The following is a 24,391-nucleotide window of genomic DNA, read 5'->3' as shown; positions in this document are numbered from 1 at the left end:
CTACGTGCGTACACTGGGGGTGGGAACCAGTCTAAACAAAACCATCTTCTCAGTACCCAGGTGCCATGCAAAGATGTTAAGTTCAAAGTTTGGTCTCTGTCTTCTCTTGCGAACTAACAGAAGTAAACACTTGTACGCAAGGTTACAGGCGTGGGAAATCCCCCATTATAGGGTGTGAAGGCACGAGGAAGAGGAAACACAATAAGATTTACTCATCAAGCTCCAGCAAAATCTTTGCTTCCTTGATCCAAGAATGTAGCATGTCCCCCAATAGGAAGTACCGTGCCATGCCCCACCCCCTGCCCTGACCAAACAGGAGCACCTTACCTGCGGCAGAATAATGGTCTTGGAGTTATCGGCCCAGACTACTTCCACTTTGCTGCTGACATCGACACGAGACACCTGTCCGACGGAGGGCTGTGGAAATAAGAGCAGCAAACAAAATACCGCTGCCTCTTACACAGAGCAAAGGAAGGCTTTAAGAAATAGCTTTTCTCCAGGTGATTCAGGCAGGTAAATGCAGCACACTCGCGGTTGCAGTAAGAGCAACCCGGCTGCGGGCATCCTGTTTAGAAGGAAAATGTTTCCATGCAAGACTGCCTAGAAAGTCACCACTGCGGGGAGCCCCGAACCATACAACATGATTACTTCAGACTAACATCAACATTGAAAAGCTCCAACCTGGGAGTATGGCAAGTATTTTTGCTGGCTATAAAAGGGATCTGGCCACCACTCCTTTGACACAGGGTGCCATCTAGTGGCAGTACTAGAATTTGTATTTTGAGCCAGCCCAGTTGAAGGAAGACAGTACCGACTTACTTCACAGTTCAGGAGCGGCCAACCTGCAGCACCTGAGCTGCATGGGGCTCCTAAAGCCATGAAATACAGCTCATGCTCAGAGCCACGCACCCGGAGTGCGCACCGCTGCTCCGCACACCTGCCCAAGCACTTGGAGGGAGAAACATCTGGCGACAGCGCTGGTGAGTCCGAAGCATTTGGTGAGGTGAGGGGGGCTGGGTTAGAGCAGGGGAGCTGGGGGTGCCCGGCTCTGCGAGGTGGGGAGGGCATTGAGCCACATATTATGTATTTATTTTTCATTTCTCCAGATATATATTATATCTTTAGAGAGATATATAAAAATAAATGTATAATACGTTGCTCTTTGCACTCTATCCACAGCTGTTTGGGCTCTTAGTCTCTAACTGGTAGGCTGCCCTGATGATGTTTGTTCCTGGAGCCCAGCACATCCATGACAGCCTGGGCATGGACAGGAAAGGCACATTCACACAGGCTGGGAGAGTGGCTGCCAAGAGCTGCACTGAGAGAATCAGGATAACAGACGTGCAAGAGCTCGCTAAGAACAGCTGCCTGGACTGTGCTTTGAAGCTGCAGTTTGGGCAGGCACTCGGGGTCTGAGGCTGAATCACCGAACGCCACAGCAGCTTTTTCAATCCCATGTTTAGAGCATTCGGACTAAACAGCTTCTCAACCTGGAGCCAAGCTTCCACAGGCCAGGTGAGCAGCTGTCCACGCCCGCTTCACGCTGCTGGAGCTCAGACCTGCCACCACTAACTTGGCCTATCAATGAGTGGAGAAGTCTCCCTGAATTTCTACCTTGCAGCTCCCTAGTAGCTTAACAGTCACGTCTGGGGTCTGCAAGAGGCCCACTGCCCAGGAACTGCTTCTGTCCTTCCTAAAAAGCAGGTCTCACCCAGACCACCACTCCTCAATCCAACTTAAACACCTAAAATCCACTTTACAAAAACAACTGCCTTATATCTCAAAGCAAAACAAATGCCATTAGCTAGAGACAAAATTGATCTTCACTCTCTCTCTCGGGTGACACTGCATTTTCCATTGTAGAAGCTGCACTGAAAACCCAAACAGGGGAGACTTTGTTGGATTTAAAATTAAGACAAAATTTCATTTTCCATGTTTGGTTCCAGTTGCTGTGGCTTTCGGGTTCTAACCCAGGCTTCGTTCTGACACAGAGGACTTTGGTGGGAACACTGTCAAAATCTGAGACTGCCAACTTAGGCCTCCCCATTTCTATCTTCACCTCAGAAGATATAAACTTCTGCCTCTCTTCAGGGTGGACAAGCGTCCTGTCTGAATGGGACCAGTCAGTGTACTCCAGCAGGCAGAAAATGCAGCAATACCAGGCAACACAAGAGGAGCTGGGACTTTCAAAGTCTGTGGGCGCTAGGTGCCCCAGTGAAGCCTGGAGAATCCAACTCCCTTAGAAAATCCTGGCTTGAGTGATGGTACGCTGCCCTAGGCAACGTGAGCATGCCTGAGACTCACCTCATCTTCCTTGGCCACGGCTCCATCCTCGGCATTGCCAATGCGAATCACAATGTCGGTGGTGCGGAAGCGAAAGTCGGGGTGATCAGCAATGTCATACACGCTCACGTCCTCCTCCTCCCCAATCAGCTGGCAATGGCAAGAACACACGTGCACGTGTTGGCACCAAATTGTCATCCAGCTTTCTAGAGTCTGCTTTTGAGTCTTAAGATGCTTTCTGCACCTGCAGTTTGGTTCCCAGCTCCCCTGGCTACTCAACAGGGTTGCCAACCCACAGAAGTTTCATTTGCAGACAAAATGGGAAACATTTACAGACAATTTTTTTTTTTATGGACAATTTTTATACTCTATTAAGATGACAAAAACAGCCAAAAGTGAAAAGTAATTGCTGTCGTTCATACATCGCAAGAACGACAGGCTATTTAACTCACTTTCATTTAGTCAGTCTTGTTGCCAATGTGCTGATGCTAACTCAGCAGGGTAACATATAGATCACAGGATTCACGTTACGTCACCTCAACCATTCAGCTAAACAAACACCTACGACGTCCAATTTCCGCTGCTCTGCGGTAAAATGGCTGAAGCAGCACAGAAGAAGATTAATTGCTAGAATAATTGCTGTTTTTTGAAATATTATTATACTTGTACAAAAGTTAGACCATTTTTTTTTTTAAATGGACTTTACAGACACATCCAATTTTGGCTTTTTTTTTCCAAACAGACTGTCCATAAATTTACTGACAGTTGGCAACCCTGCTACTCGACATCATGTGGCCAAGCACTGCTAACTCTTTCCTTCTTTCACTCTTCTGATTCTACCGCTGGGGCTTGCTGCTGCACTTTGCTACACGTATTACCTGCAGCACCTCCAAAAAGCTATGAAGAGGTAAAGCAGCGTCCTGCCTTTTCACCCAGCTCTTCCTCCCTCGCCTTTTATGCTGCACAGATCCCAAGCCCAGGAGAAACACTTTATACCCCCGGCACCACCCCAGCTTTCTGAAGAGAGCTAAAGATTGAGCTGAGCAGAGCCAGAGAAGACAAGATTTATTCTGGGCACAGGTTCCTTGAAATCTTACCCATCATAGCTAGCAGGAGGGTTGGCTGTCCCAGGCCCCACTCCCCTCATCCCAAAGGTGACTTATGTCCGGTCAGAAGCGTACGGAAGAACTGCTCTGGTACACTACGCTCCTCTCTGACGGCTCTACACAGGGAGTGGGCTGCTTCACCTACCTCGACATCCTCTCCAGTGGCCTTCAGCTTGAACCACTTCACCACGCAGGTGCGGCCAATGTGGTCGCCTGACTGCACCACTCCATACACAGCAGGGTCCGGGGAGGTCTGAGCTTTGGGTCAAGGTGGAAGGGAGGAAAAATATCCAAGTGAAAAGGCAGCCCAGTGACCACCATTCCCATTTTTTCAGTCTGATCAATAAGCTTTGTTTCATCTTAATTAGCACCCACGAAGGTCACCTCTGGCTTTGCTGCCTCCCCCAACAGACTTTACAGCCCAGCCACTCCACCCATGGAAATCTGGGCTGCATCTTGTTACACTGCAGCTAAGGTTGCCATCTGTCAAATTCGGCACCCATCGTTCACCTATGCCCAATGCCAGGATGAAAGTAACCATGGAACTGGAGTGCTCTGAACAAGAAAGCACAGGAACTGTAAAGGCCCGTTTAGCCAAAGGGTGGGTAGAGAGATCTGAGGTGAGCACATTTGTCTTTGCAGTGCCTGGTCCATGGCAGTGAAGAGCCGGGAAGTCCAATTCAAGCCTGGGTACTGACGGGCAAGGAGGGCTCCCTGGGAGGGCCGTAGCCGCAAGGCACCTCTCCCTCCACAATCGTGTTCTTCCAACGAAGGTGCCATTCCAATAGAACTATGAAGGTGCCTGTCAGTAAGGGAAGGCCATTTCTTAGAAGCTGGCCTTGGACTGTGTCTGCCACCGAGGACTTCCATGTCAAACTGACAGACAACAGAAGTGCCAGCAGGCTCTGTGGTGGGTGAGTCCTATCTCTTTGTAGATTAGAGAGAGCTTTGCCTGCAGCAGGCCGTGAGGTTTTCAGCACAGGGGGGTTTTAGGGAATGCTCATCTCCCCTATGCAACTCTCCAAGTCTCAGCCGCCATCGTTTCTTGTTACCATTACCAATGTCAAAGCCACAAGCCTACAGCACCTGAGGAATGAGCTCCCGGATGAGCTAACAATGACCAGAGCCTGCAAACCGGCTGATCTTGTACTCGCAGCCAGTTTGTGTTTTGTATCCATGCAAAAAGCTGTATCTACTGCTAAAAGCTGATTTGCAGTAGAAAACAAAAAGCGAGGGGACAGCAACGGAGCGCAAAAGATGGTCTCAGGGCAAAAGTACAGCTGGGGAGTCTGGAGATTTGGGTTCTGTTTCCACCTCAATTACCGACTGTCTGTGACTCTGGGCAAGTCACCTACGCTCAGGGCCTCAGCACCCCCATGTTCAGAACACAGACACTAACTACCCTGTGCACCTCCCAAAGGGGGTGTGGGGCGAGGCTCATTCACGTCTGGAAAGCACTTGGAGAGCAGACTGAAGTCATTGGATTTTGGTGGGGGGGGGTGGGGAGGTAAGTGTTACTGATCTGAACTGCTTAGGCACCTACAACTTCATGGGCACATTTTAAAAATCCCAACTAAAATAGACAATTGTAAAACATTCTTAACTACGTGCAAAAGAATTGATGATGATCTGCATTTTCCCCCAGGGCCTACTTTTCACCCAGTACCTCTTTTGTCCACCACAAAGTCTCCAGGGCAAAACTCATTGTTGTCCAGATGATGGACTGGAAACAACTCATTGGAGCGAATGTTGGTCTCCACAGTGCCATCCTGCCACATCACATCAGCCGAAGTCATCGTGGTCACCACTTCTACAGCCACACTGTACACAAAAGACAGCACTTTGGTGAAGCCGCAGCCCGCGGAGAGCAGAAGAGTATAAAGCCGATTCTTCTGCCAGGTGGCTTTACCCATTTTGAGGGCTTTACCCAATACCACGAGCTACAGCTAAATGCTCAGAGCAATGTTAGGAAAATCAGAGCTGCCAAACACTGAAGTTCAAATGGGCAGCAGACATCTTTCACAGCTGGCACCAGGTAAAAAATCAACAGTTTGGGTTTTAGAGGTCACGAACCAAAACCCAGGTCAGATATGCCTGTTGGCCCATCTCCAGAAGAGATCCTGTTACAAGTGAAACCTTTCTCCTTTGTAAGTCTATTTCACGAACTTGCCCATTTCAGGAAGGCAACGCCACACTTGTTTCACTCTTACAAGAGCACATTTACTGACACACTGGTGCGCAGGAAGCTGCATATGACTGGAAGAGAGGTAAGATGGGGGACTTCAGTGGAGGGGGAGGGGAGGAAATCTTAGGTTCCAAAGACCCACAGTGCCTTTTATCTGGACCTCTGCTGAAAACTTTGGAGTTGGGACCATGGGGATGAAAAGGACAAATAAAGCCCCGTATTATAGCTCTGTCCTTTCAGGCAGATTTGATGCTGAGCTGCCTTTGAAAGCCAGAAGGCCACTCACTTTAAAGACAACAAAAACTTCACTTCGTTTTCCTTCTCGCATACAAGAACCTCTACTGCACAGAGAGTAACCAAGTACAGAACAATCCTGGTTTCAACATGTGGATCTCAATCTTCCTGATCCCCCTCATTTTTAGCCACCCCCCCAATCATACAGCCACCCCAAAGCACTGCCGTTTTCATAAGGACGTATTGCCGTACAAAGCACCACGGTGACCAAACCAAAGGCATTCCTGATTTAGGCAAGGTTAGCAGATTTTACATAGCAATGGCTTGCTAGGGGCTACATAAAAGGCACTCATTTGGGGTCAAGCTACTGGACATTTGTGTTTAATGCAGCCTCACCAAAACCTTGGCTGAAAAATGTAGGACAAAAGCCAGTTTCAATAGGATCCAATGAACATCCCCACTAGTTACACACCCTACAAATTCTACAGTTGACCCTCTCCCTGCAAACTTTAGTGAGGGCCAGAAAGTGAACAATTGAGGGACCCAACCTAATCTCCATTGCCCTAGGATCATACGTTCAATCCTCACATCAAATTCACACTGACCATCCAACTGCATCTTGCCCCACATTTTGTTCTGCAATGGCAGTACTGTACTGGACGCCTGTTGAGATTAGTTTTGTTCACCCTTAACTTACAAGCCCCCCGGCAAGTAACACAGAAAAATGGTCAGTTTCCCATTTCCTCCTTGATTCTGGACCCCATGGCTGGGCGAGCACCTCTTCTTCCCCCTCAGGAGAAGCAGGGCAGCATCTTTACATAGCACTCTTTCAACAAACCCATAATTAACTCCAAGCAGGCCTTCCACAGTGCAGAGTACACTGAATCACAGGCTATTTTTCTGATAAATGTTTGCGGCCAATAAAAGCATGGAGATTGTAGGCCAAACCATTTGGAAGCGATAATAGGGGAAATAAAACCAAATAGGATTTCCTTTTTCAGAGGGTCAACAGGAGAACTTCAGAAAAATTCTCTGGTGAGAGGAGATCTCCGGCATGTCACCAGTCAGTGGGACTTGTTTCTTTATGGGGATGCTGGAAAGGCAGTGTTAAAAGGAAGGTTTATAATTAGAGCCCTATCAAATTCACAGCCATGGAAAATACAACACAGACCATGAAATCTGGGCTTGTGTGCTTTTATGCCATACGGACTTCAGCGGGCAGACAAGCGCCTCTCTTGACCAATGCTCCCTCTAATTTTCAATCCATCTGTATGTGGAATAAATTTTATAATAGGTGCCAATGTATGTGTGGATGTGCACCAGCAGTAGAAACATGTTGGTTGTGGACAGCTGCGGGCACCCTGTTACTCAGCTGTGCGGCTCCTGAATCCTTCCTGGGCGGCCACCCAAGTGTTCAATTTACAGTGAACACTGGTCCCGACCTAAAAGGGAATTGTAGGGTGGTGGTGTCACGGTTTTTTTTAAGGGGGACGTGGTATTACCATTCTTACTTCTGTGCTGCTGCCTTCAGAGATGGGTGTATGGAGGGCCCAGTACTCGGCTCTGAAGCAACAGCGTAGAAATAAGGGTGGCAATACCATACGACAACATCCCTACTTCTGCACTAATGCTGTTCTGAAGCTTGGCCATCACACCTGGGCTCCCGACCTGCAGCTGCCACTCTCTGGCTGCCCAGTTCTGAAAGCAGCGCTGCTGACGGCAGCAGCAGCACTGAAGGAAGGGTACCAGTATTACAACACCCCTACAACTCCTGTTTGGGTCCGGACCGCTCCAATTACATCACAAAATTTTAGATGTAAATGCCCGAAATCACGACATTTACAATTTTTAAAACCCTATCGCTGTGACATCGACCAAAATAGACCATGAGTTTGGTAGGGCCCTACCTATAATGAGAACACAGTTTTAACCTCTCTAAATGAGCCAATCACGGCTTGGATGGAAAGGGGGTGGGGCAAGGTAATCTTATGTGGCATCCCTGGAAGAACTGACCAGAGCTCCAGATGCTGCCCTGATGAAGCTATATCCACATAACGAACTGAGCTATATAGTGACATGCTGTGCTGCTTTCATGCACTGAGAGGCACCCACGTGGCTGTCACCTCAGGTCTGGTACTTCCAGCTGCACCAACCCAATTCAACACACATGTTCCGTTCAATTCACTCTTTCCAGCAGGATTTCAGCTGTAGTGCCTACCAACTCATCAGTTTTCTGTCTGGTTATTCAAGCAACAAAGAGGCACCTGGGGTACTTCATGGTGGTTAATGACCAGCTGCCATATAACCCCTTTAAGTGTCATCTGGGATTTTATGCTCTATAAAAAGGAACATTTTACACTTTCCTCGTAGCAATGCCATGTCTTCAAAAGAGCCCCAGGGACTAAATTCTGTGCAATTTCCTTGCAACAGAGCCATCTGTCCACAGCTTGGGTTAAAAACAGGTTCCTATCCACTGCTTTCTGCATGTCAGCTATCGAAGCTGCCCACCTGGGAGCCTCTTCAGCTGCACTAGAAAGATAGAAGTTGTGCCTGAGGAACGCAGAGGCTAAACACTTACTGGTGCTGTTTCCAGAAAACCCTGCTCATTCTGGGGCCCCGCCTTTATCCTTCCCAGTTTAATGCTGCTCCCCTGCACACTGATGTTGCTACACCCTGGCTTTGAGGAAGAATTCCAGAGTGACAAGGCTCCAATGATACTGAAGCAAACAGAGGTAATCAAATGAGCAGTGACTGAAGTATACTGTTTCCCACAATACGTCTACGCTGCTGGATCTCTCTCATGTTCACAGCTCATTTACTCCACCCTGAGAAAATTCTCATTTAATTATCTACATTTACTGCCAAAAATGGCCATCCGAAGCCTGGGCTATGCTAGCTTCCTGGACGCGGCCAGACCTTCCCCCCCCGGCCCCAAGTGCACTCACGCTGTGCTGTTTGAATTTTGTATATGAATCCGGGACTAGTGAAAAAGATGCTAATTCAACATTTCCGACACTGTGGTACAACTACACTCTGCGCTCTGACAGGGCAGGTGGCTCTGCAGCCCCTCACAATGTACCTCAGTTCTGTTCTGGAGGGATCACTTCAGGGTGAATGGTCTCTTTGCTGAACTGCCAACCAGGGCATCCATTAATGCTGTATTTAGATAAAGCTCTTAGGATCAGGATCATCTCTTCCTGTTTGTATGCACAGAACCAGGTACCATGGAGGCCTGAGCTGAGTTGGAGTCTCTATGCATTACTGGACTATGACAGCACTGATTTAATGTGATGTGGACTGAAACCAAACACATTTCACAAAGGGCACTGGACACGCAGGCGGTAACAGTTAGTTATTGTGCTCTCCCGCAACACGTGAAAGAATGCTGAGCTCTGTGCTTGCCCAAACTTGTGTTTGCATTTGAGAATTCAAATAAGGGAGGCGTTAGCAAGGTGATTAGCCAGGAACAAGAACTTAACCTACCGGTCTCCTGGTTTGAACTCCCTGGAAATCTTCGTCTTCTTCTTCTTGTGCTTCCGCTTCAAGTTTTTGATGGAGAGGGGAATGCTCTTCTTGCGCCCTGTTCCGCTGCCACTCTGGGAAGAGGCAGTGGAACTGGCTGAAGAGGTCACCGAGCTGGTGTCATCTGTGTCGTCGGCTGCTTCGTCATCGGCATCCTGTTCCATAGACTGGAGCCTGTAGTCAGCCGACCCATCATCTTTCAGCAGGAAGGGGGGCTGCTGCCGTCGCTCAGCTGCTTCGCAGGAAGGCTCCTTTCCCATCTCTTCAGGCTGCTCCTCCTTTGTCTCCCCCAGGCTTAGCGTGCCATTGGCAGAGTCCTCGAGTTCACAACTGGATCTGGTTTTAAGCTCTTCCAACTTTTGGTCAACAGTTGCAGTAGACGCTCCATCGGGCAGTTCGCTGGTACTCTGAGACTCTGGCGTGCATGACATGATCTTCACAATCTGCTTTTTCAGCAGTCGCCTCACCTAGAGGAGGTAATTCTGGTCAGCGAACAAACGTGAGCTGGGGTGCCTGTGCACACAGCGAGCACGTTAAATAGCCAACGGGGAGGGGCACTACGTAGGAAATGGAAGGAGACCCTCTTTGGCCCTCTTCACGCTCCACCTCTGAACATTTCACAAAGCTAGTGCTAACGGAATTACGTGCTAACAAAGGCAGCCACCTGTGGCGCATGAAGCCTTGGAGAATACAAATTGCTTCACAAAGAGGATGGGATTCTGGCCAAGGGCACTGGGTAATTAACTTTCGGCAATGACTACACAAAGGTCTGGGTGGAAAATCCAGGTCTGAGGGCTTTAATAAAGTTGTATTCCATTTAAAAGTGCCTTGTGTTATGAAAGATCCCAAGATACTTCACAAAACTAACTACATGGAGGGCACAAAGCTATACGGACAGCTCTTCTTGCCACTGAAATGCAGCTACCATGGTGTGGTACATGGCACTGAGCTGTTTGACAACCCATGCAGTTTAGCACAGGAAATGAAAGCTTTCCCCAGTCTGTTACTGTAGAAGAGAATGACGGGAACAGAGGAAGATTCTACTCGGAAATCAAGTTTAGCATCCCTGGAGTTCTGCAAAATATGGGTTCCTTAATGTCTCAAGTGGTCAGGTCTTCATTATGCCAGAATGACAACACCTCTAACACCACAGTGGCCTGCTGGCACGAGCTCTGCAGTTATGCAGAAGAAAGATTGACATTAACTGTTGGGCTAACTTCACTTCCTTTGCCAGGTAGATCTTCCCAGAGTGTCTCATTAAGTGCTGATCCAGTCCAAACCTGCTTAGCTCTAGGTGACAGGTTTATTACAAAAGGTGACATGACTGAAAGCACTAACAAGCCATTACACTTTACTGGGTCACATTTCATGTAACTTTTTTGTCGTAAACAGAGCATTTAAAATCCAGGTGACAGGAATCCCAAGCGCACAAGCAGACGTGTTTGAAATACAAGCTGCCAAACTGCCCCACACTCTCACTCCCAGCTAAGTTAGCCCATCAGTTCCCTGGGAACGCACCTTCTTGGCGACTGAGCCTTCTCCCAGAACACAGTTTCTCTCTGGACATTCACAAGTGATTTTTGCAGGTTCCACTTTGGCAGGAAACACATAGAGGCATCTCTCCCCGAGCTGCCTCTGCGCATGGTCGAAGCACCCCAGACGCTTAACTCTGTTAAGAGCAAGAAGATGAAAACAGTCACCTCCCCAGTGGTGGCTGACATCACCCTCAGAGCAAGAGGCAACGGATGTTCTAGAGATGATCAGTACCTCTGCAGGGCTAACAGGTACGTGTGCTGATGTGCACAGGACTTGCACACACGTGGACATATGCAAGGCCTAGGTGGGTGGCACTGATGACCATGGGGTCACTTTTGCTTTACAACTAACATTTTCTAGGAGACTAAAAACAGCCTTAATAATAAAAAGAACATTTGCTTTGACTTTCCAGAGGCTGAGAACTCCTGCTCCTGACACCCCCTCATGCCTTCAGGCGGGATTGCACTGCTCTGTCCTGAGTTTCAAAACTCACCTATCCTCCCTCCTCACTTCAGCCTAATCCCCTGCAGCTAACACGCACAGATCCTGCAGCCTGCAGAGGGCACCAGATGCTCTTCAGCACTGGTACGGTCCCTCGACTGGCCAAGCAACATCAGCTGCCTTCCCCTCTGTCTTCTGAAACCGCAGGAATTCTTCAATCTGCAGGATTCAAAGGTTCAGTTCCCTGCTAGCTCTTCGAATTAAACATGTACACTCGCCAGCCGGACGGGGAACGGCCAGAGAAAGCGTCCTGTGCAGGGTGCTGCACGCCCATCTGCTGGGAGAAGGGCACATTGCCCATTGACTGCCCTGGAGGGAAGGGAAGAGGGGTACTTCAAGCAGATCTCACCTGGACAAGTTCTCCTGGGTGATCACTGAAGGTGGGGGACTTACACTGTCAGTACCTCCAGGGCAGAAACTTTTAGTGATCCAAGTAACCTTCAGCTCCACCACTTGTACCTTACAAAAGGAGCAGAAGAGGGAAGGGATGCATCAGGTTTTCCTTTTCGGCGGGGGTGGGCAGAGAAGGAGGAGGGGAGTCATTGTGGATCAGACACCAAAGCCTGCGCATTTCCTACACTAAAACACAGGCTGCTTCCAACTGTGCTTCCACAGTGGCAGGCCGACCGACAGGAACTCTGAGCCCCAGGGCAGCATGATCGACGTCCCCGCCCCCCATCCCTCTCCCTCAGACAGAGCCACGACATCCCCACACCCCCATCGCACCAAGCACCATCCTTCAATCAGAGGGCCCCCAGGTCAGTCGCGACCCCCTGCACCTGCTGGTGCCCCTCCCACTGTCCTTCCACTCTCTGCTGCCGCAGCCACCACTGCCCAGATCTGCCACCCCCGCCCCTGCCCCCACCAGCAGTCTTGTGCCCAGCTCGGCTCCTTCCCCGCTGTGCCCCCTCCAGCCCACCTTTGCACTCCAGCAGTTCTGCGCTCCCCGCTGCTCAGTTCCTTTCTCCCAGCCCAGTTCCTCTGCCCCCCAGCCCTCACTCGCTGCAGACCCGTGTCCTGCTTTACCTCAAAGCTCCATCCCTACTTCCCAGCCTGTCCCGCCTCCTGCCCACCCACTCACATGGTTACAACCACCGGGCTCCTCTCCTGCCCTGCAACTCCACGGATCCAAGCTGCAGGGCTCCCCACAGTCCTGTCACACTGCTACAGCAGGGCCTGGGCAAGGCTACAGCACCGGTGGTGTCAGCACCAGCCCTGGACTCCCTTAAATCCACCAGGCCCCTGTGCAATCACCCCCTTTGCCTCTCCCATCATTGGGCCTTCATATTGGTAAGACTTAATTGCATTCATTGTGCCTCTGGAGTGCTCATAATACAGCTCTTGTTCCAGTTCCTCCAGGATGACACTCCCAGTTTTAGGAAGAAAGCTGCAGTGGCCCAGTGCTGGAAGAGTATTCTGAGAGCGCTGTATCTCAGCAGAACTTCCCTCGCCATACTATTCCCGCACACTGAACAAGTCTGCAGCCCTCTTCCCTTTCTGGATACTGCACAATTCCACGTTTCAATAGCAACGTGGCTTTGGATCACCTGAGATTAGGGACAATAAAAAAGATCCACTCACACAATCCCTATGAGAGTCCTATCTATTGCCACAGACTTCAAACTGTGTCTGGCTGCCCCTTGTGTTTCACCCCCTTCCCTCACAGCCTGAAGGAGGACAGGCTGGAAGAAGCCTTAGATAGCCGGAAAGAGGCAGAAGAGGAATTTGTCTATAGCTTAAATAAACTCTTCTGCAGCAGCTCAAATCCCAAGCCCGTGCTCCAAGCGCCGAACAGCCCCAGAAGCCTGACATCATTCCTATTCTGAGCTTGCGTGGCTGTAAGATGAGCAATGGATTTCATACTTGCTCTTGGAAGGTTACCATGGCAAGTTTAGCCGAACTCCAACGAGCTGCCAGCAAGGCAAGCCAGCAGCTTCCACGGGCCCCGGGACAAGATGTGTGTGAGTGGGGGGAGGTGGGGGAGGCTACACCTGTGGAAGGGGCGTGGCCCCAGGCTGAAGGGGCAGGGCCGGAGCATCCAGCCCTCAAGCTGCCCCCACCCCAGGTCTCAGAGCCATGCAGAGAACTCATCATGGGGCTCCAGCAGTGATTTAAAGGAATAGTAGCTGCTGCTATTCCAGGAACAGGGGCAGCCCCTTTGAATCACTGGGCCCCACTGGAACTGCCCACCCCCGCCCCTCCATTGCTGGGTCTCAGCATTCCCATACCAGGCAGTCACACACTGGCTCACTGACCTCTTCCACCACCACTCTGAACTTGCTCTTTGTGCTCAGGACAGGCTTCACGCCGGAAAGCCACTGCACGCTGGAGAAGACTTTGGAAGGACCAATGAGGACTTGCCCAGGATAAAAGCCATATGAGTCATCAAAGAAAAGGCCCTAAAAGAAAAAGGCAGCATAAGGGAACAGCCCAGAGCTGGTCTTTTTTAAACACAAATCCTCCACCAATGAGGGCAGACGTAAGTCTGTTAGAGACCAGATGATGCCTGAAAATATTCTATACAGATGACATGGGATTCCTGCATTTGAGCACTAAGGCTATTGGTAAGCAGAGAGACCTGTTTGCACGCTCCCTTTTTGCTATACATCATTCCTTTGCTGAAATCACATCAGTTACTATATCAACAAACTGAACGTCACCCATACCCAAGCAAGAGATTACAATTTGGCGAGAACAGGCAGAGGTACTTACAGAAAACAGCAAGGAAGGGTCCTGTGGCACCTTATAGACTCAGGGAAAAGTTTTGAGCATGAGCTTTCATGAGCACAGACTCACTTCATCAGATGCTGGTCTTGGAAATCTTGGAAATTTCCAAGACCAGCATCCGATGAAGTGAGTCTGTGCTCACGAAAGCTCATGCTCAAAACTTTTCCCTGAGTCTATAAGGTGCCACAGGACCCTTCGTTGCTGTTACAGATCCAGACTAACATGGCTACCCCTCCGATACTTTACAGAAAACAATTACCTTGATTTCATGCAAATGTTCTTAGTGACAAGGAATGTGGTCTAGACACTGGGCTGGGGAACAAGAACCCTGATTTCTTACACCTGCTCTCCCGAGGACAGTGCTGGCAAATCACTGAACTACTACTTCTGTTTCCCCAGTTCCAAAGGGGGATAATATTGAGTATGCACCGGAAGGCCATGTTAGGCAGATTTACTTGGTAGTTCTAGTTTGTTTTTTTAAATAAAGTGCTGGGATCTAACCATTTATCTTCTGGGCAATCTCTGTTCAGGACAAATAGATGAGGGGTAGCAGAGGGTTTTAGGTAACCACCTGATTAATGTCTTCCAATTTTTGTACCAATTATTCAAAATCTTGTAATTGGTTTAGGTTATGTAAGATGGGGGCTGTGCAATCTAAACCGTGAGTGCCAAGCATAGGGGCAGCGTGACTGAACACTCGATTAATGGCAGTGAGAAAGAAAGAAAGGAGACCAGTTTTCAGAAAGTGACTTGTGATTCTAGGTGCTTCAGTGGGGCACCTCTCAAAAAGGCTCAATTCTGAAAACGAACAAAAGTCCACGCTCCGGACATCCTGCCCCTTTCCAGCTAGGCAGCCAAAATCACCAGTCTCCTTTGAAAAATTTAGGCTAGGATATAAAGAGGCTGAACTTGTTCTGGGTTGAGATGCAATTTACACACTGGAATCAGCTGTTAGAGATACCAGACAGCAATGAAATGGAGACCATCGTCAGTCTGGAGGGGATGAAGTCCCTCAGGAAAAGACATCATGTTCTTTAAAATCTGGGGGCAGGTCAACTAGGACTTTGCTTAACTCTAGGATCCTGGCAGCATTTCATAGCATGAGGCCAGTTGTATCAACAAAATAAAGAGCTTTCACGCTATAGACAATTCCTGCTGTCACACCCCTCAATAAAGAAACAGTGTCCAAGAAAATCTTGCTCACAAAAGGTCTAGAAGGAAAAGGAAATTACTGCACAGCTTCTGCCAGGGTTGGGGAGTTTAAATCGGAGGACCATGAGGATTGGTGAAACCAACTGTACTTTGTGTAAGACATTTGAAAAAGGAATTTAACAGAGGCCAAGGCCACATTTTCTTCCTTCAGAAACTCACATAAAGATCAGCCCAGAGCTTGTCTTTTTTTAAACACAAATCCTCCAGAGGACTAGAAACGTACCGAGTCACTGACATGAGGGCAGACGTCATAGAGTTTTGCTCCATCTTCTGTGCTCATAGAACACCTGAAAAAACAAAGAGGAAGGTTGGGAGACAGACCGTGCAACCAGGAGGGCAGCCACCTCAACAGCACCATGAAGATCCCTCGTTGGTGGCATCTCTCACTGGGATTTCTCAGCCAGTGTAGGGGTTTTGGGCATTGGTGGCATCTTGGAGCCTCCCATTCTCTGCCCGGGGCACACAGCTTAGTTTCTTCGCAACCACAATGTTTAAGTCTAATTCAAGTCTTTGAGCTTAACATATGGGCATCTGGGTAAAAACTAATGAGCCGTGTTATACTAGACAAGATTATCTCAAGATCCCTTCCTGGATTTAAACTCGGCAAAACGTCTGTGCGTATTTGTCCAAATACCCAAGTTCTCTCAATACGAAGACTGATGGCAGCACACAGCCAATCATTTCCAGAGCAAAATAAGTCCCCGGGTTTTAGCCAAAAAGCGGGGGAAAAACTTCCTCATATTTAGAAGCATAACTCAGCACAAGACAATCGATGAGAAGTGGGCTGTTAGGTGGAGTTTTTACCTGCCAGTAACCTGAACAATTACAGCTGTTTCAGAGCAGTGCCAGAACCCAAGCTTTAGAAAGGTAAACAGTTTGGGTATCCCTGTATAGGCAACAGTGTTTTATCTGATATGAGATCTACAGTCGGATTTCACATGATTCACTAATAGGAAGCTGGTATGAAACAGACAGTGCATTTTACATGGCAAGGCAGGGGTTGTAAACACTCAGGAGGGTTATAAGTTTAAGACTCGCTGGAAAGCGATACTTTATATTACCAAGCAAAGCATAATTTACTAAAGGTGTTTGTGATCCAGGATCAGCATATGCTTGAGGTTCCTCTAGTTTGGGTTATCCAAAGTTAGGGTACCATATTTAACATCAGATACAACAATCCAAATGATAACCCCGTGCACAGGTGGCCTGTAATATCTCCAGAAGGATTTGGATTTCCTCTGGAAAGAGGCTCAAAATTGGTGCTGTAGGGCTTCCTGTTTATTATTTCACAAAAACCCAACGTCAAAACGTGGTCATGTTTCCAAGAGTTTTTCCTAACTACCAGCCCTACAACCCTCTTCTGCACCATGAGCTTTTCTGGATCAGAATAACACTGTCAGGGATAAGCTTTGCTTCAACCCTAAAAGGATTACAGAGCCGCCAACTAACTCTCTCACTGATGGACTGCTGATGACACCTACGGTAGCAGCCAGAGCAACTGGACTCCTTATCCAAAATGTGTTCTCACCTGTGGCTGCAAATGTGACACAAGAGCAGCTGTCAGAGTAATGGCTGCACAAGCGCGATGCCAAGCTTGCTTTTAGTACCTTTCAAAGAGACCCATGGATACCAAGCCCAAAGGTAAAGTGATGTCCTGTTTCAGTGAAGTACCTGGCTCCATTGGAGAGTTTCAGGATGACTTGGTTCTTTAAGTCGTAGACCTTTCCTAGCCAACAGTCATAGGCTATGTAGTCACCGTACATAAATGGCTAAGGAGAAAAAAAAAAAAAAAAATGTAAAAATGCAAACTAATTCCTGGAAATATCATGTAAACACCACACACCACAGACTGGCAAGAGATCTCTTCTGCTCAAAATGGCTCAGAGTAAAACAGCAGGGCTGCTGCAAACTGGAATTAAGATATCATAGAATCATAGAATACTAGGACTGGAAGGGACCTCGAGCAGACATCAAGTCCAGCCCCCACTACCCCAATGGCAGGACCAAAGTACTGTCTACACCATCCCTGATAGACATCTATCTAACCTGTTCTTAAATATCTCCAGCGATGGAGATTCCACAACCTCCCTAGGCGATTTATTCCACTGTTTGACCACCCTGACCATTAGGAACTTTTTCCTAATGTTCAACCTAAACCTCCCTTGCTGCAGTTTAAGTCCATTGCCTCTTGTTCTATCCTCAGAGGCCAAAAAGAACAAGTTTTCTCCCTCCTCTTTATGACACCCTTTTAGATACCTGAAAACCGCAATCATGTCTCCCCTCAATCTTCTTTTTTCCAAACTAAACAAGCCCAGTTCTTTCAGCCTTTCTTCATAGGTAACATTCTCTAGACCTTTAATCATTCTTGTCACTCTTTTCTGGACCCTCTCTAATTTCTCCACGTTTCTTGAACTGCCATGCCCAGAACTGGACACAATACTCCAGCTGAGGCCTAACCAGCACAGAGTAGAGCGGAAAAATTACTTCTCGTGTCTTGTTCACGACACACCTGTTAATGCTTTCCAGAATCATGTTTGCTTTTTTTGCAACAGCATCGCACTGAAGACTCATATTTAGCTTGTGGTCCACTATAACCCGTAGATCCCTTTCTGCTGTAGTCACTCCCCATTCTGCATGTGTGAAACTGATCGTTCCTTCCCAAGTGGAGCACTTTGCATTTGTCCTTAAACTTCATCCTGTTTACCTCAGTCCGTTTCTCCAATTTATCCAGATCATTTTGAATTATGACCCTATCCTCCAAAGCAGTTGCAACCCCTCCCAGCTTGTATATATTGTAGAAGTGCATACTTGGCATGCAAAACATGGCATGATCGATACCTGCGTTCTAGAGGTAACGGAAATAGCTTTGTCTCTGACTTTTTCTTAGCTCGTAAACAGCAGAGAAAGCCTCTTATGCTATCCGCAAATTGCTTTGCAAATTATTTATAAAGGTGGACTGGACAAAGCTTTGTAAAGGAAACTTTGTGAAACACCTACATCCACTGGGTAAAGTGGTGCCAAGCGTGATCAGTTTCATCACATTCACTGGCATTTTACTACAATTAGAAAGAGACAGGCTCATGTCCTTTTGCAGGGAAACCTCTGTCTGCAGTCACCCACAAATGCGTATCTCTGCAGCATAGCTGCAACATTCCTCTTCGCGTTAGAGAGACTTCAGTCTGTATCCTTTTTGGGGAAAGGCAGAAAAGCAGTATATATCACATCATTTTTCTCCCTTCAGTGAAGCAAATGAACATCAAAAAAATCTTAGCCTTCAATTTATTGTCTCGTAATCACCCACCCACTCAAAAATTAGAGCGGATGCAGCGAAAACCAGGTGTGACTTTGCCAGCTTCAGCTAGACCCAAAAAAAACACTTTGCTCTTTTAAATATTTTTGTAACCTATTGATACAGTGAATATAAGTTGCAGCTCAGGACTGCACCATTGCCAACAGGACTGCCAGGGTCAGGTGATCACATCAGCTAATCATAAGACAGACATCTCTCAGACCATTCAATAGGAACAGTCTTCTTGATCTAATGGGATCTAGCAAAACAATCAGAAAACACGAGGGAGGGGGTTGAACGCTACACTTCCCTCTAGCAGTAAGGACATTTCTGATAGGTTTGTAATAAAGCAAAGTCACCGGTGGACAGAAAAACACTGAAGTGTCCCTCTTGTGAAGGGCACCGTTTGCCTCAGATAAACATCTTCCCTGCAGCGTACCAAATCCCTGGGAGGAGAGGGGAAGGACTGGGGCTGCATTCTCACCCAGATATGCTGTAGGTCTTTGCTGTTGACAGGATAGAGGATACAGTTGGTTCCTACCAGCTTCACAGCGCACTCGATGTTTACATCAATTACAGTCCCGCACTGGCTGTCCTGAAAATGCAAAGAGGAGGGGGGACAAGAGCATCAGTATGCGGGGGGGGGGAGAAATTCTCAAGTTGTACGTCAACTGCTTATAAGGTGAGAAGTGCAGAACTGGCAGCCCTCGAGGGGGAAACCCTCTGTTTATCCTCAGGGCAGTACATGCTTCCCCAACAACCATATTCCGAAGAGATCACTGCACACAGAGCCTGGCGGGGAGGGGGGCTGGTGTGGGGGTTCTGTGGTGATCCCTCACTCCTTTAGGACACCACAGATTTATAAAGGTGGACTGGACAAAGTTTTGCAAAGGAAAGCTGTCTGAAGGTAATGATTGGGAGGGGGTTGGTTTAAAACACTTGTCTGTTATAATTTTAGCTGGCTGTTGCTGCAGCAACCTATGAATTCCTTCCTCTGTTTTCACAAGGAGACAGCTAGTTCAACTGCTGAATTAAAACCACTGCTGCTTGTTCATCAGTTGAGCACTTGGGTCTTATACCTTGGCTCCTCGGTAAACAGCGTACTGCTGTCGCACTCAACGTAAGTATTCATTGTAAGCCACCAGGACGGAGTCCCACAGGAAAGCTCTGAACAGAGGGCAGAGCACAAGTGCCAGATGTCAGTGGTCTAGAAAACAGTTTGCTGCCTTTTACTCAGTTTTCTATTTAACACATTTTATTTTAATTTATTTATTTATTTATATTTCGGCAGGAGGGATAGCTCAGTGGTTTGAGCATTGGCCTGCTAAACCCAGGGTTCTGAGTTCAATCCTTGTGGAGACCATTTAGGGATTGGGAAAAAGAGATGTCAGGGATGGTGCTTGGCCCTGCCAAGAGGGCAGGGGACTGGACTAGATGACCTCCTGAGGTCCCATCCAGTCCTAGGAGATGTGTATCTCCAATTTAAAAACAAAGTTTTCTTCACCTACAGACAACACAACAGAAACTCTGGCATCTTTCACTGGGCCAAAAGTATTAAGTCACAAGATTTCAAGCCACATAAGTTACTAGTTGGTCCATTTAAAAACATCATCTACCCTTTGCTCCCTCTTTAATGGGGGCCCAAGACCCAACCTTCAGTTTAGAGAAAGCTAAGCTCTAGATGTGAGCCTTCACAATGGGTATGGCCTCTCTCACACGCACTTCTGTGCATTTCACATACGTACGAGTTAGCCCTCGTAGGAAGAGAAGCTAAGCAAACCATTCTGTCAAACTCAGCAGCTAACGCTGCCCTCCTGACACAATCAATAATTTTCTATATTAATGACCAGAGTCCATTACAAAACCTAACTAAGGGATGGCATGGAGAATGCGTTGCTCTCATTGGTTTCAGTAATTTTCCTTATCTCAAACATCAAGGTCTGCTATTAGTGCAAAGGAAAACACATGCTTGGAGAGATGACACCGTGCAATAAAGAAATGAGCTCACATGTCCTTCCTCACATATGTATTTACTCAAGCCCTCTTTCTAGAGCCCCAAGCTGCTTTCTTAAAATCCACACTTTTTTCAGTTCTTCATTCACTTCGCTGGGTCTCAACACAGCCAGATGTAAGAAGGACCTCCTTCTCAAGTCCAGAAAGGGACTGTTCAGGACAATACGGTTATATCCGCACAGCAGCGGTATTTGGAAATAAGCTATTCCGGAGGAGATTTTCCAGAATAGCCTACTTCGAAATAACACTGCTACACACAAGATGCGTTTTGAAATAACACTCTTCCACACAATGGAACCTATTTCACAACAGAGCCATGGGAGACGCTATGGCTTACTCTGAAACAGGCACTATTGCGGTCTATACAGCCCCTATTTTGAAATAGGTGCTATTCCTCCTGGAATGAGGTTTACTATTTCAATAGAAGGTGATTGCGATTTGGAAATTCTTTCAAAATAGCGTTTGCGTTGCGTACATGCTCACAAGTTATTTTGAAATATTTGAGTAGATTGCTCACATGAACCAACCAGAGCTGCCTGGATTCCCTTTTATCCCTCCCAGGCAAGATACAGGGCTTGAGGTAGTGAGATACAGGGGAGAAAATAATTTGTTTTTTCTCCTCCTGGCAGCCAAAAAGACAGGAATCCAAGCAGGGAAGCTCATTTATCCTGTCCCCTATAGCGTTCGGTAGCAACAGTGCACCTTTTCTCTTCTCCCTAGCAGAACTCTGCCAGCCCTGTAACAAAGGAGACAGCATAAAGTGATGATGCACAAGCAGAGACCAAGGCAGGAGTGATGAGTTTTGTACACCTACTTCACAAACTACAGCTACCTCTTCACACTAGTGCAGGGAGGGGGAAGCTTCTTCTGAGTCAGAGGCCATTGGCCCGCAGAAATGTCAGTCGGGAGCCACACAAGTGAGAAGCAAAACCAAAAAACACAACACCCTCCCCCCTCTCCACCGCGCCCCTCGCTCACGTGGTCCCCGACTTTGGGATTGTTGAGTGGGAAGGGTGGTAGGGTGCAGGAGCAGGCTGGGGTGGGAGGGGGCTGAGCAGGATGCTTACATATCACAGGTTACTCCACTGCTCCCAGGTACCACACACTGCTGCTCTGACCGACTGCAATTCCAGAAGGGAAAAAGCCCCTCCAGGCAGTACTGTGTTGCTACTCTTCCCGGAGTGTGGGGGGGGGGGGGGGGGAAGAGCAGCAGGCAGAGTCACTTCTTCCCCCTACCAAACAGGGCTTGTGGGCCAGATCCAGACCTGATCTGCCTGACTCCAGCGCACATGGCTGAGGGATCCACCCTCCCTACTCCACAGTAGATCAGGAGGCACCTCAGCCTTAGGGGCCAGATCTAGGCAAGCCCTGGACTGGGGGCTCCCCACTGCTGCACTAGTGGACTGGGTTGTGGAAGCATCTCCCAGACACCAGGACACAGTTCCTAGGCTGGGAAGTTTGACCGGAGTACCACAGCTCTCCGGCACAAAACCCTGAGCACCACGAACTGGGAAACTGTGCCATCAACAACTGTACTCAAAGACTTAAGCATGGTTTTGCCATAGCTGTGCTTAACAGTTTGCACAGACAATCCAAGCCATGGGACAAACAGGGCCTGGACAGAAAGTCTCACCTATAGGAACTCAGCTGCAGTGGCCCATCACTTTGCATGAAGCTGCTTGACCCTGCTCTTCCTCAGAACGATCCTAGATTTGATCAACCCCCTCTTGTTGTTCTAATTGCAAAAGAATAGGGTTGGAAGCAATCTCAGGAGACCAGCAGGTCTAACCCCACCCCAAAGCAGGACAATGCCAAAGAAATCACTTCAGCCAGGGCTTTGTCAAGCTTGGTCTTCTAAGGATGGAGATTCCAACACCTCCCTAGCAATCCATTCTAGTGCTTCACTACTCTCCAAGTAATTTTCCCCTCAAATCCAACCAACACCTCCTCCACCACGGCTTGAGACCATTACTCCTTGTTCTGGCACCTGCCACCACTGAGAATAGCCTGCCTCCATCCTCTTTGTAATACCTCTCCGACCCACACCCCACCACACTCATTCTTTTTTGCAGAAGCCTAGTTCCTTCAGCCTCTCCACATATGGCAAGTGCCTCGCGGTCCCTTAATCATTTTCACTGCCCTCCACTGGATTCTCTCCAACTTGTTCACTTCCTTTCTCTAGTGGGGGGCCCAATATGCCAGATGTGGACTCACTAGTTCTGAATAGAGGGGAATATTTATTTCCCTCAATCTGCTGGCAATGTTTCTATTAATGCAGCCCAATATGTTGTTTCTTATTTACAGTAAACTCTTTCATATCCAGCAGCCCTGGGACCGGGAGGTTGTTGGCTATTCAAATATTTTAGATAATAAAGAGGGATCCCTAGCAATGCCAAACCCTAAAGAAAAACAAGATTAGACATTAACAAAAATGTACACAGAGAAGTTTATTTACTGACAGCAGCACTTTAAACTTATACTGTATTTGCTGTATTTATTTCCACTAACTGTACTTATGGAAACATAACTAAAATTTACTGATGATTAAAATGCCGGTTATTTCAGAGCTCCGGATGAGAGACTGCTGGATCTGAAAGAGTTTAGTGGAATACTTTTGTTTCTAGATTTTACTTTGCAATTCCCAGTAAAAGAACCTGGAAATGTTGCTTTATGTTGAACATTCCTGAACTTCAGTCTTCTCAGAAGACACTATTTTTGTGAAGACAATGAGTGCCAGGAGCGTTTCAGTAGTCAATAAAATGTGTTCTAACGATAGCAAATTCTACCAAATGGTTTCTGGGTCCCTCTCCAACTCCCACTTCCAATGGAAAAGGTACTAGATTTTATAAATAGGTGACATAGAAATGCCTTTACTGCATCTGATGCAGAACAGTTGTCCAACAACCACCAAAAATGGTATGCCAGAAGAAGGTCAGAGATTTCTCTGTTGGTTTAGTTCGTCTCATGCCATGTCCATTTCCGACTAGTGCTACATGTAAACTGCAGGCTTTTGTCGACAGTGTGCACGCCTAGACTGCAGATCTCTTCGAAGTGCTCTGCTGGTCAGGAGCGTTCTGTCGACACCTCGTTCCACGAGAAAGGGATGTCTCAGAGGGCTTTTTCCCTGACATTTGGCCCCATGTGCATGGGGCAAATGTCAGAAAAGCCTCTCCTGACAGAACTGTCGGCAGGAGATATGCAAACATGTTGTGCAACTTGCGTATCTTTTGCTGACAGTTATCGGCAATCTAGACACAGCCTAAGTGACCAAAGCTTCCAAGGTACGTCATATTAAAATACTGAACAAGAAAGGTAGCCCCAGCAGTATTGAGCAGGGACTCTGCATTACACAGCAAGCCTGATAGTGTCTGGCTATGTGCCCCTGTCCCCTGCGTCTGCTCCCTGCTTATTTCCAAGGGTCTCATGACTCACACTGCTATTGACAGAACAAGAGATTAGCAGAGGAAGTGTGGCGATTGCTTAGCAGCAGTGCTGTGCTGAGACAGTTAGAGGTAGGCTTATTGCCTTGCTGCTAAGATGATGCAAAAACCTGCTAGTGTATCAGATGCAGAGAGATTACAGAAGTAAGTGTTCTGAAAACAAGCTGTTCATTTTTTCTGTGTGTTTTCAACTGGGATGTCTCCGTACACAAGTCCAGCCAAGGCCAAGCCAGGAGGTTCCGCTGCATTTCCACTGAATTAAACTTTGTTTTCCACTCCTGCCTCTTCCCAAGCCACACTCTGGGGTAGGCTCCTTTCAGAGTCAATGATGGTTCTGGGACCA

General features: G+C 47.8%; 1 protein-coding gene across 1 annotated transcript in view; it reads right to left on the bottom strand.

The window, feature by feature from the left end:
• The window catches only part of UBE2O (ubiquitin conjugating enzyme E2 O), a 94,067-nt gene that overhangs the window by 11,584 nt on the left and 58,092 nt on the right, over positions 1 to 24,391 (bottom strand). The window contains exons 3-13 of the mRNA XM_075014584.1: positions 19,080 to 19,190; positions 16,978 to 17,075; positions 15,530 to 15,593; positions 13,623 to 13,766; positions 11,717 to 11,826; positions 10,849 to 10,999; positions 9,292 to 9,797; positions 5,056 to 5,210; positions 3,535 to 3,647; positions 2,305 to 2,433; positions 328 to 417 (exon numbers count right to left, since the gene is read on the bottom strand). Of these exons, the coding sequence (XP_074870685.1) occupies positions 328 to 417; positions 2,305 to 2,433; positions 3,535 to 3,647; positions 5,056 to 5,210; positions 9,292 to 9,797; positions 10,849 to 10,999; positions 11,717 to 11,826; positions 13,623 to 13,766; positions 15,530 to 15,593; positions 16,978 to 17,075; positions 19,080 to 19,190 (1,671 nt within the window). The remainder of the gene's footprint in view (positions 1 to 327; positions 418 to 2,304; positions 2,434 to 3,534; positions 3,648 to 5,055; positions 5,211 to 9,291; positions 9,798 to 10,848; positions 11,000 to 11,716; positions 11,827 to 13,622; positions 13,767 to 15,529; positions 15,594 to 16,977; positions 17,076 to 19,079; positions 19,191 to 24,391) is intronic.

This window comes from Carettochelys insculpta, chromosome 20 (genome assembly GCF_033958435.1).
Source record: "Carettochelys insculpta isolate YL-2023 chromosome 20, ASM3395843v1, whole genome shotgun sequence".
In the NCBI taxonomy this organism is placed as follows: Eukaryota; Metazoa; Chordata; order Testudines; family Carettochelyidae; genus Carettochelys; species Carettochelys insculpta.
Note: the sequence above shows the minus strand (reverse complement) of the source record. Positions and strands in the feature narration are given on the sequence as shown.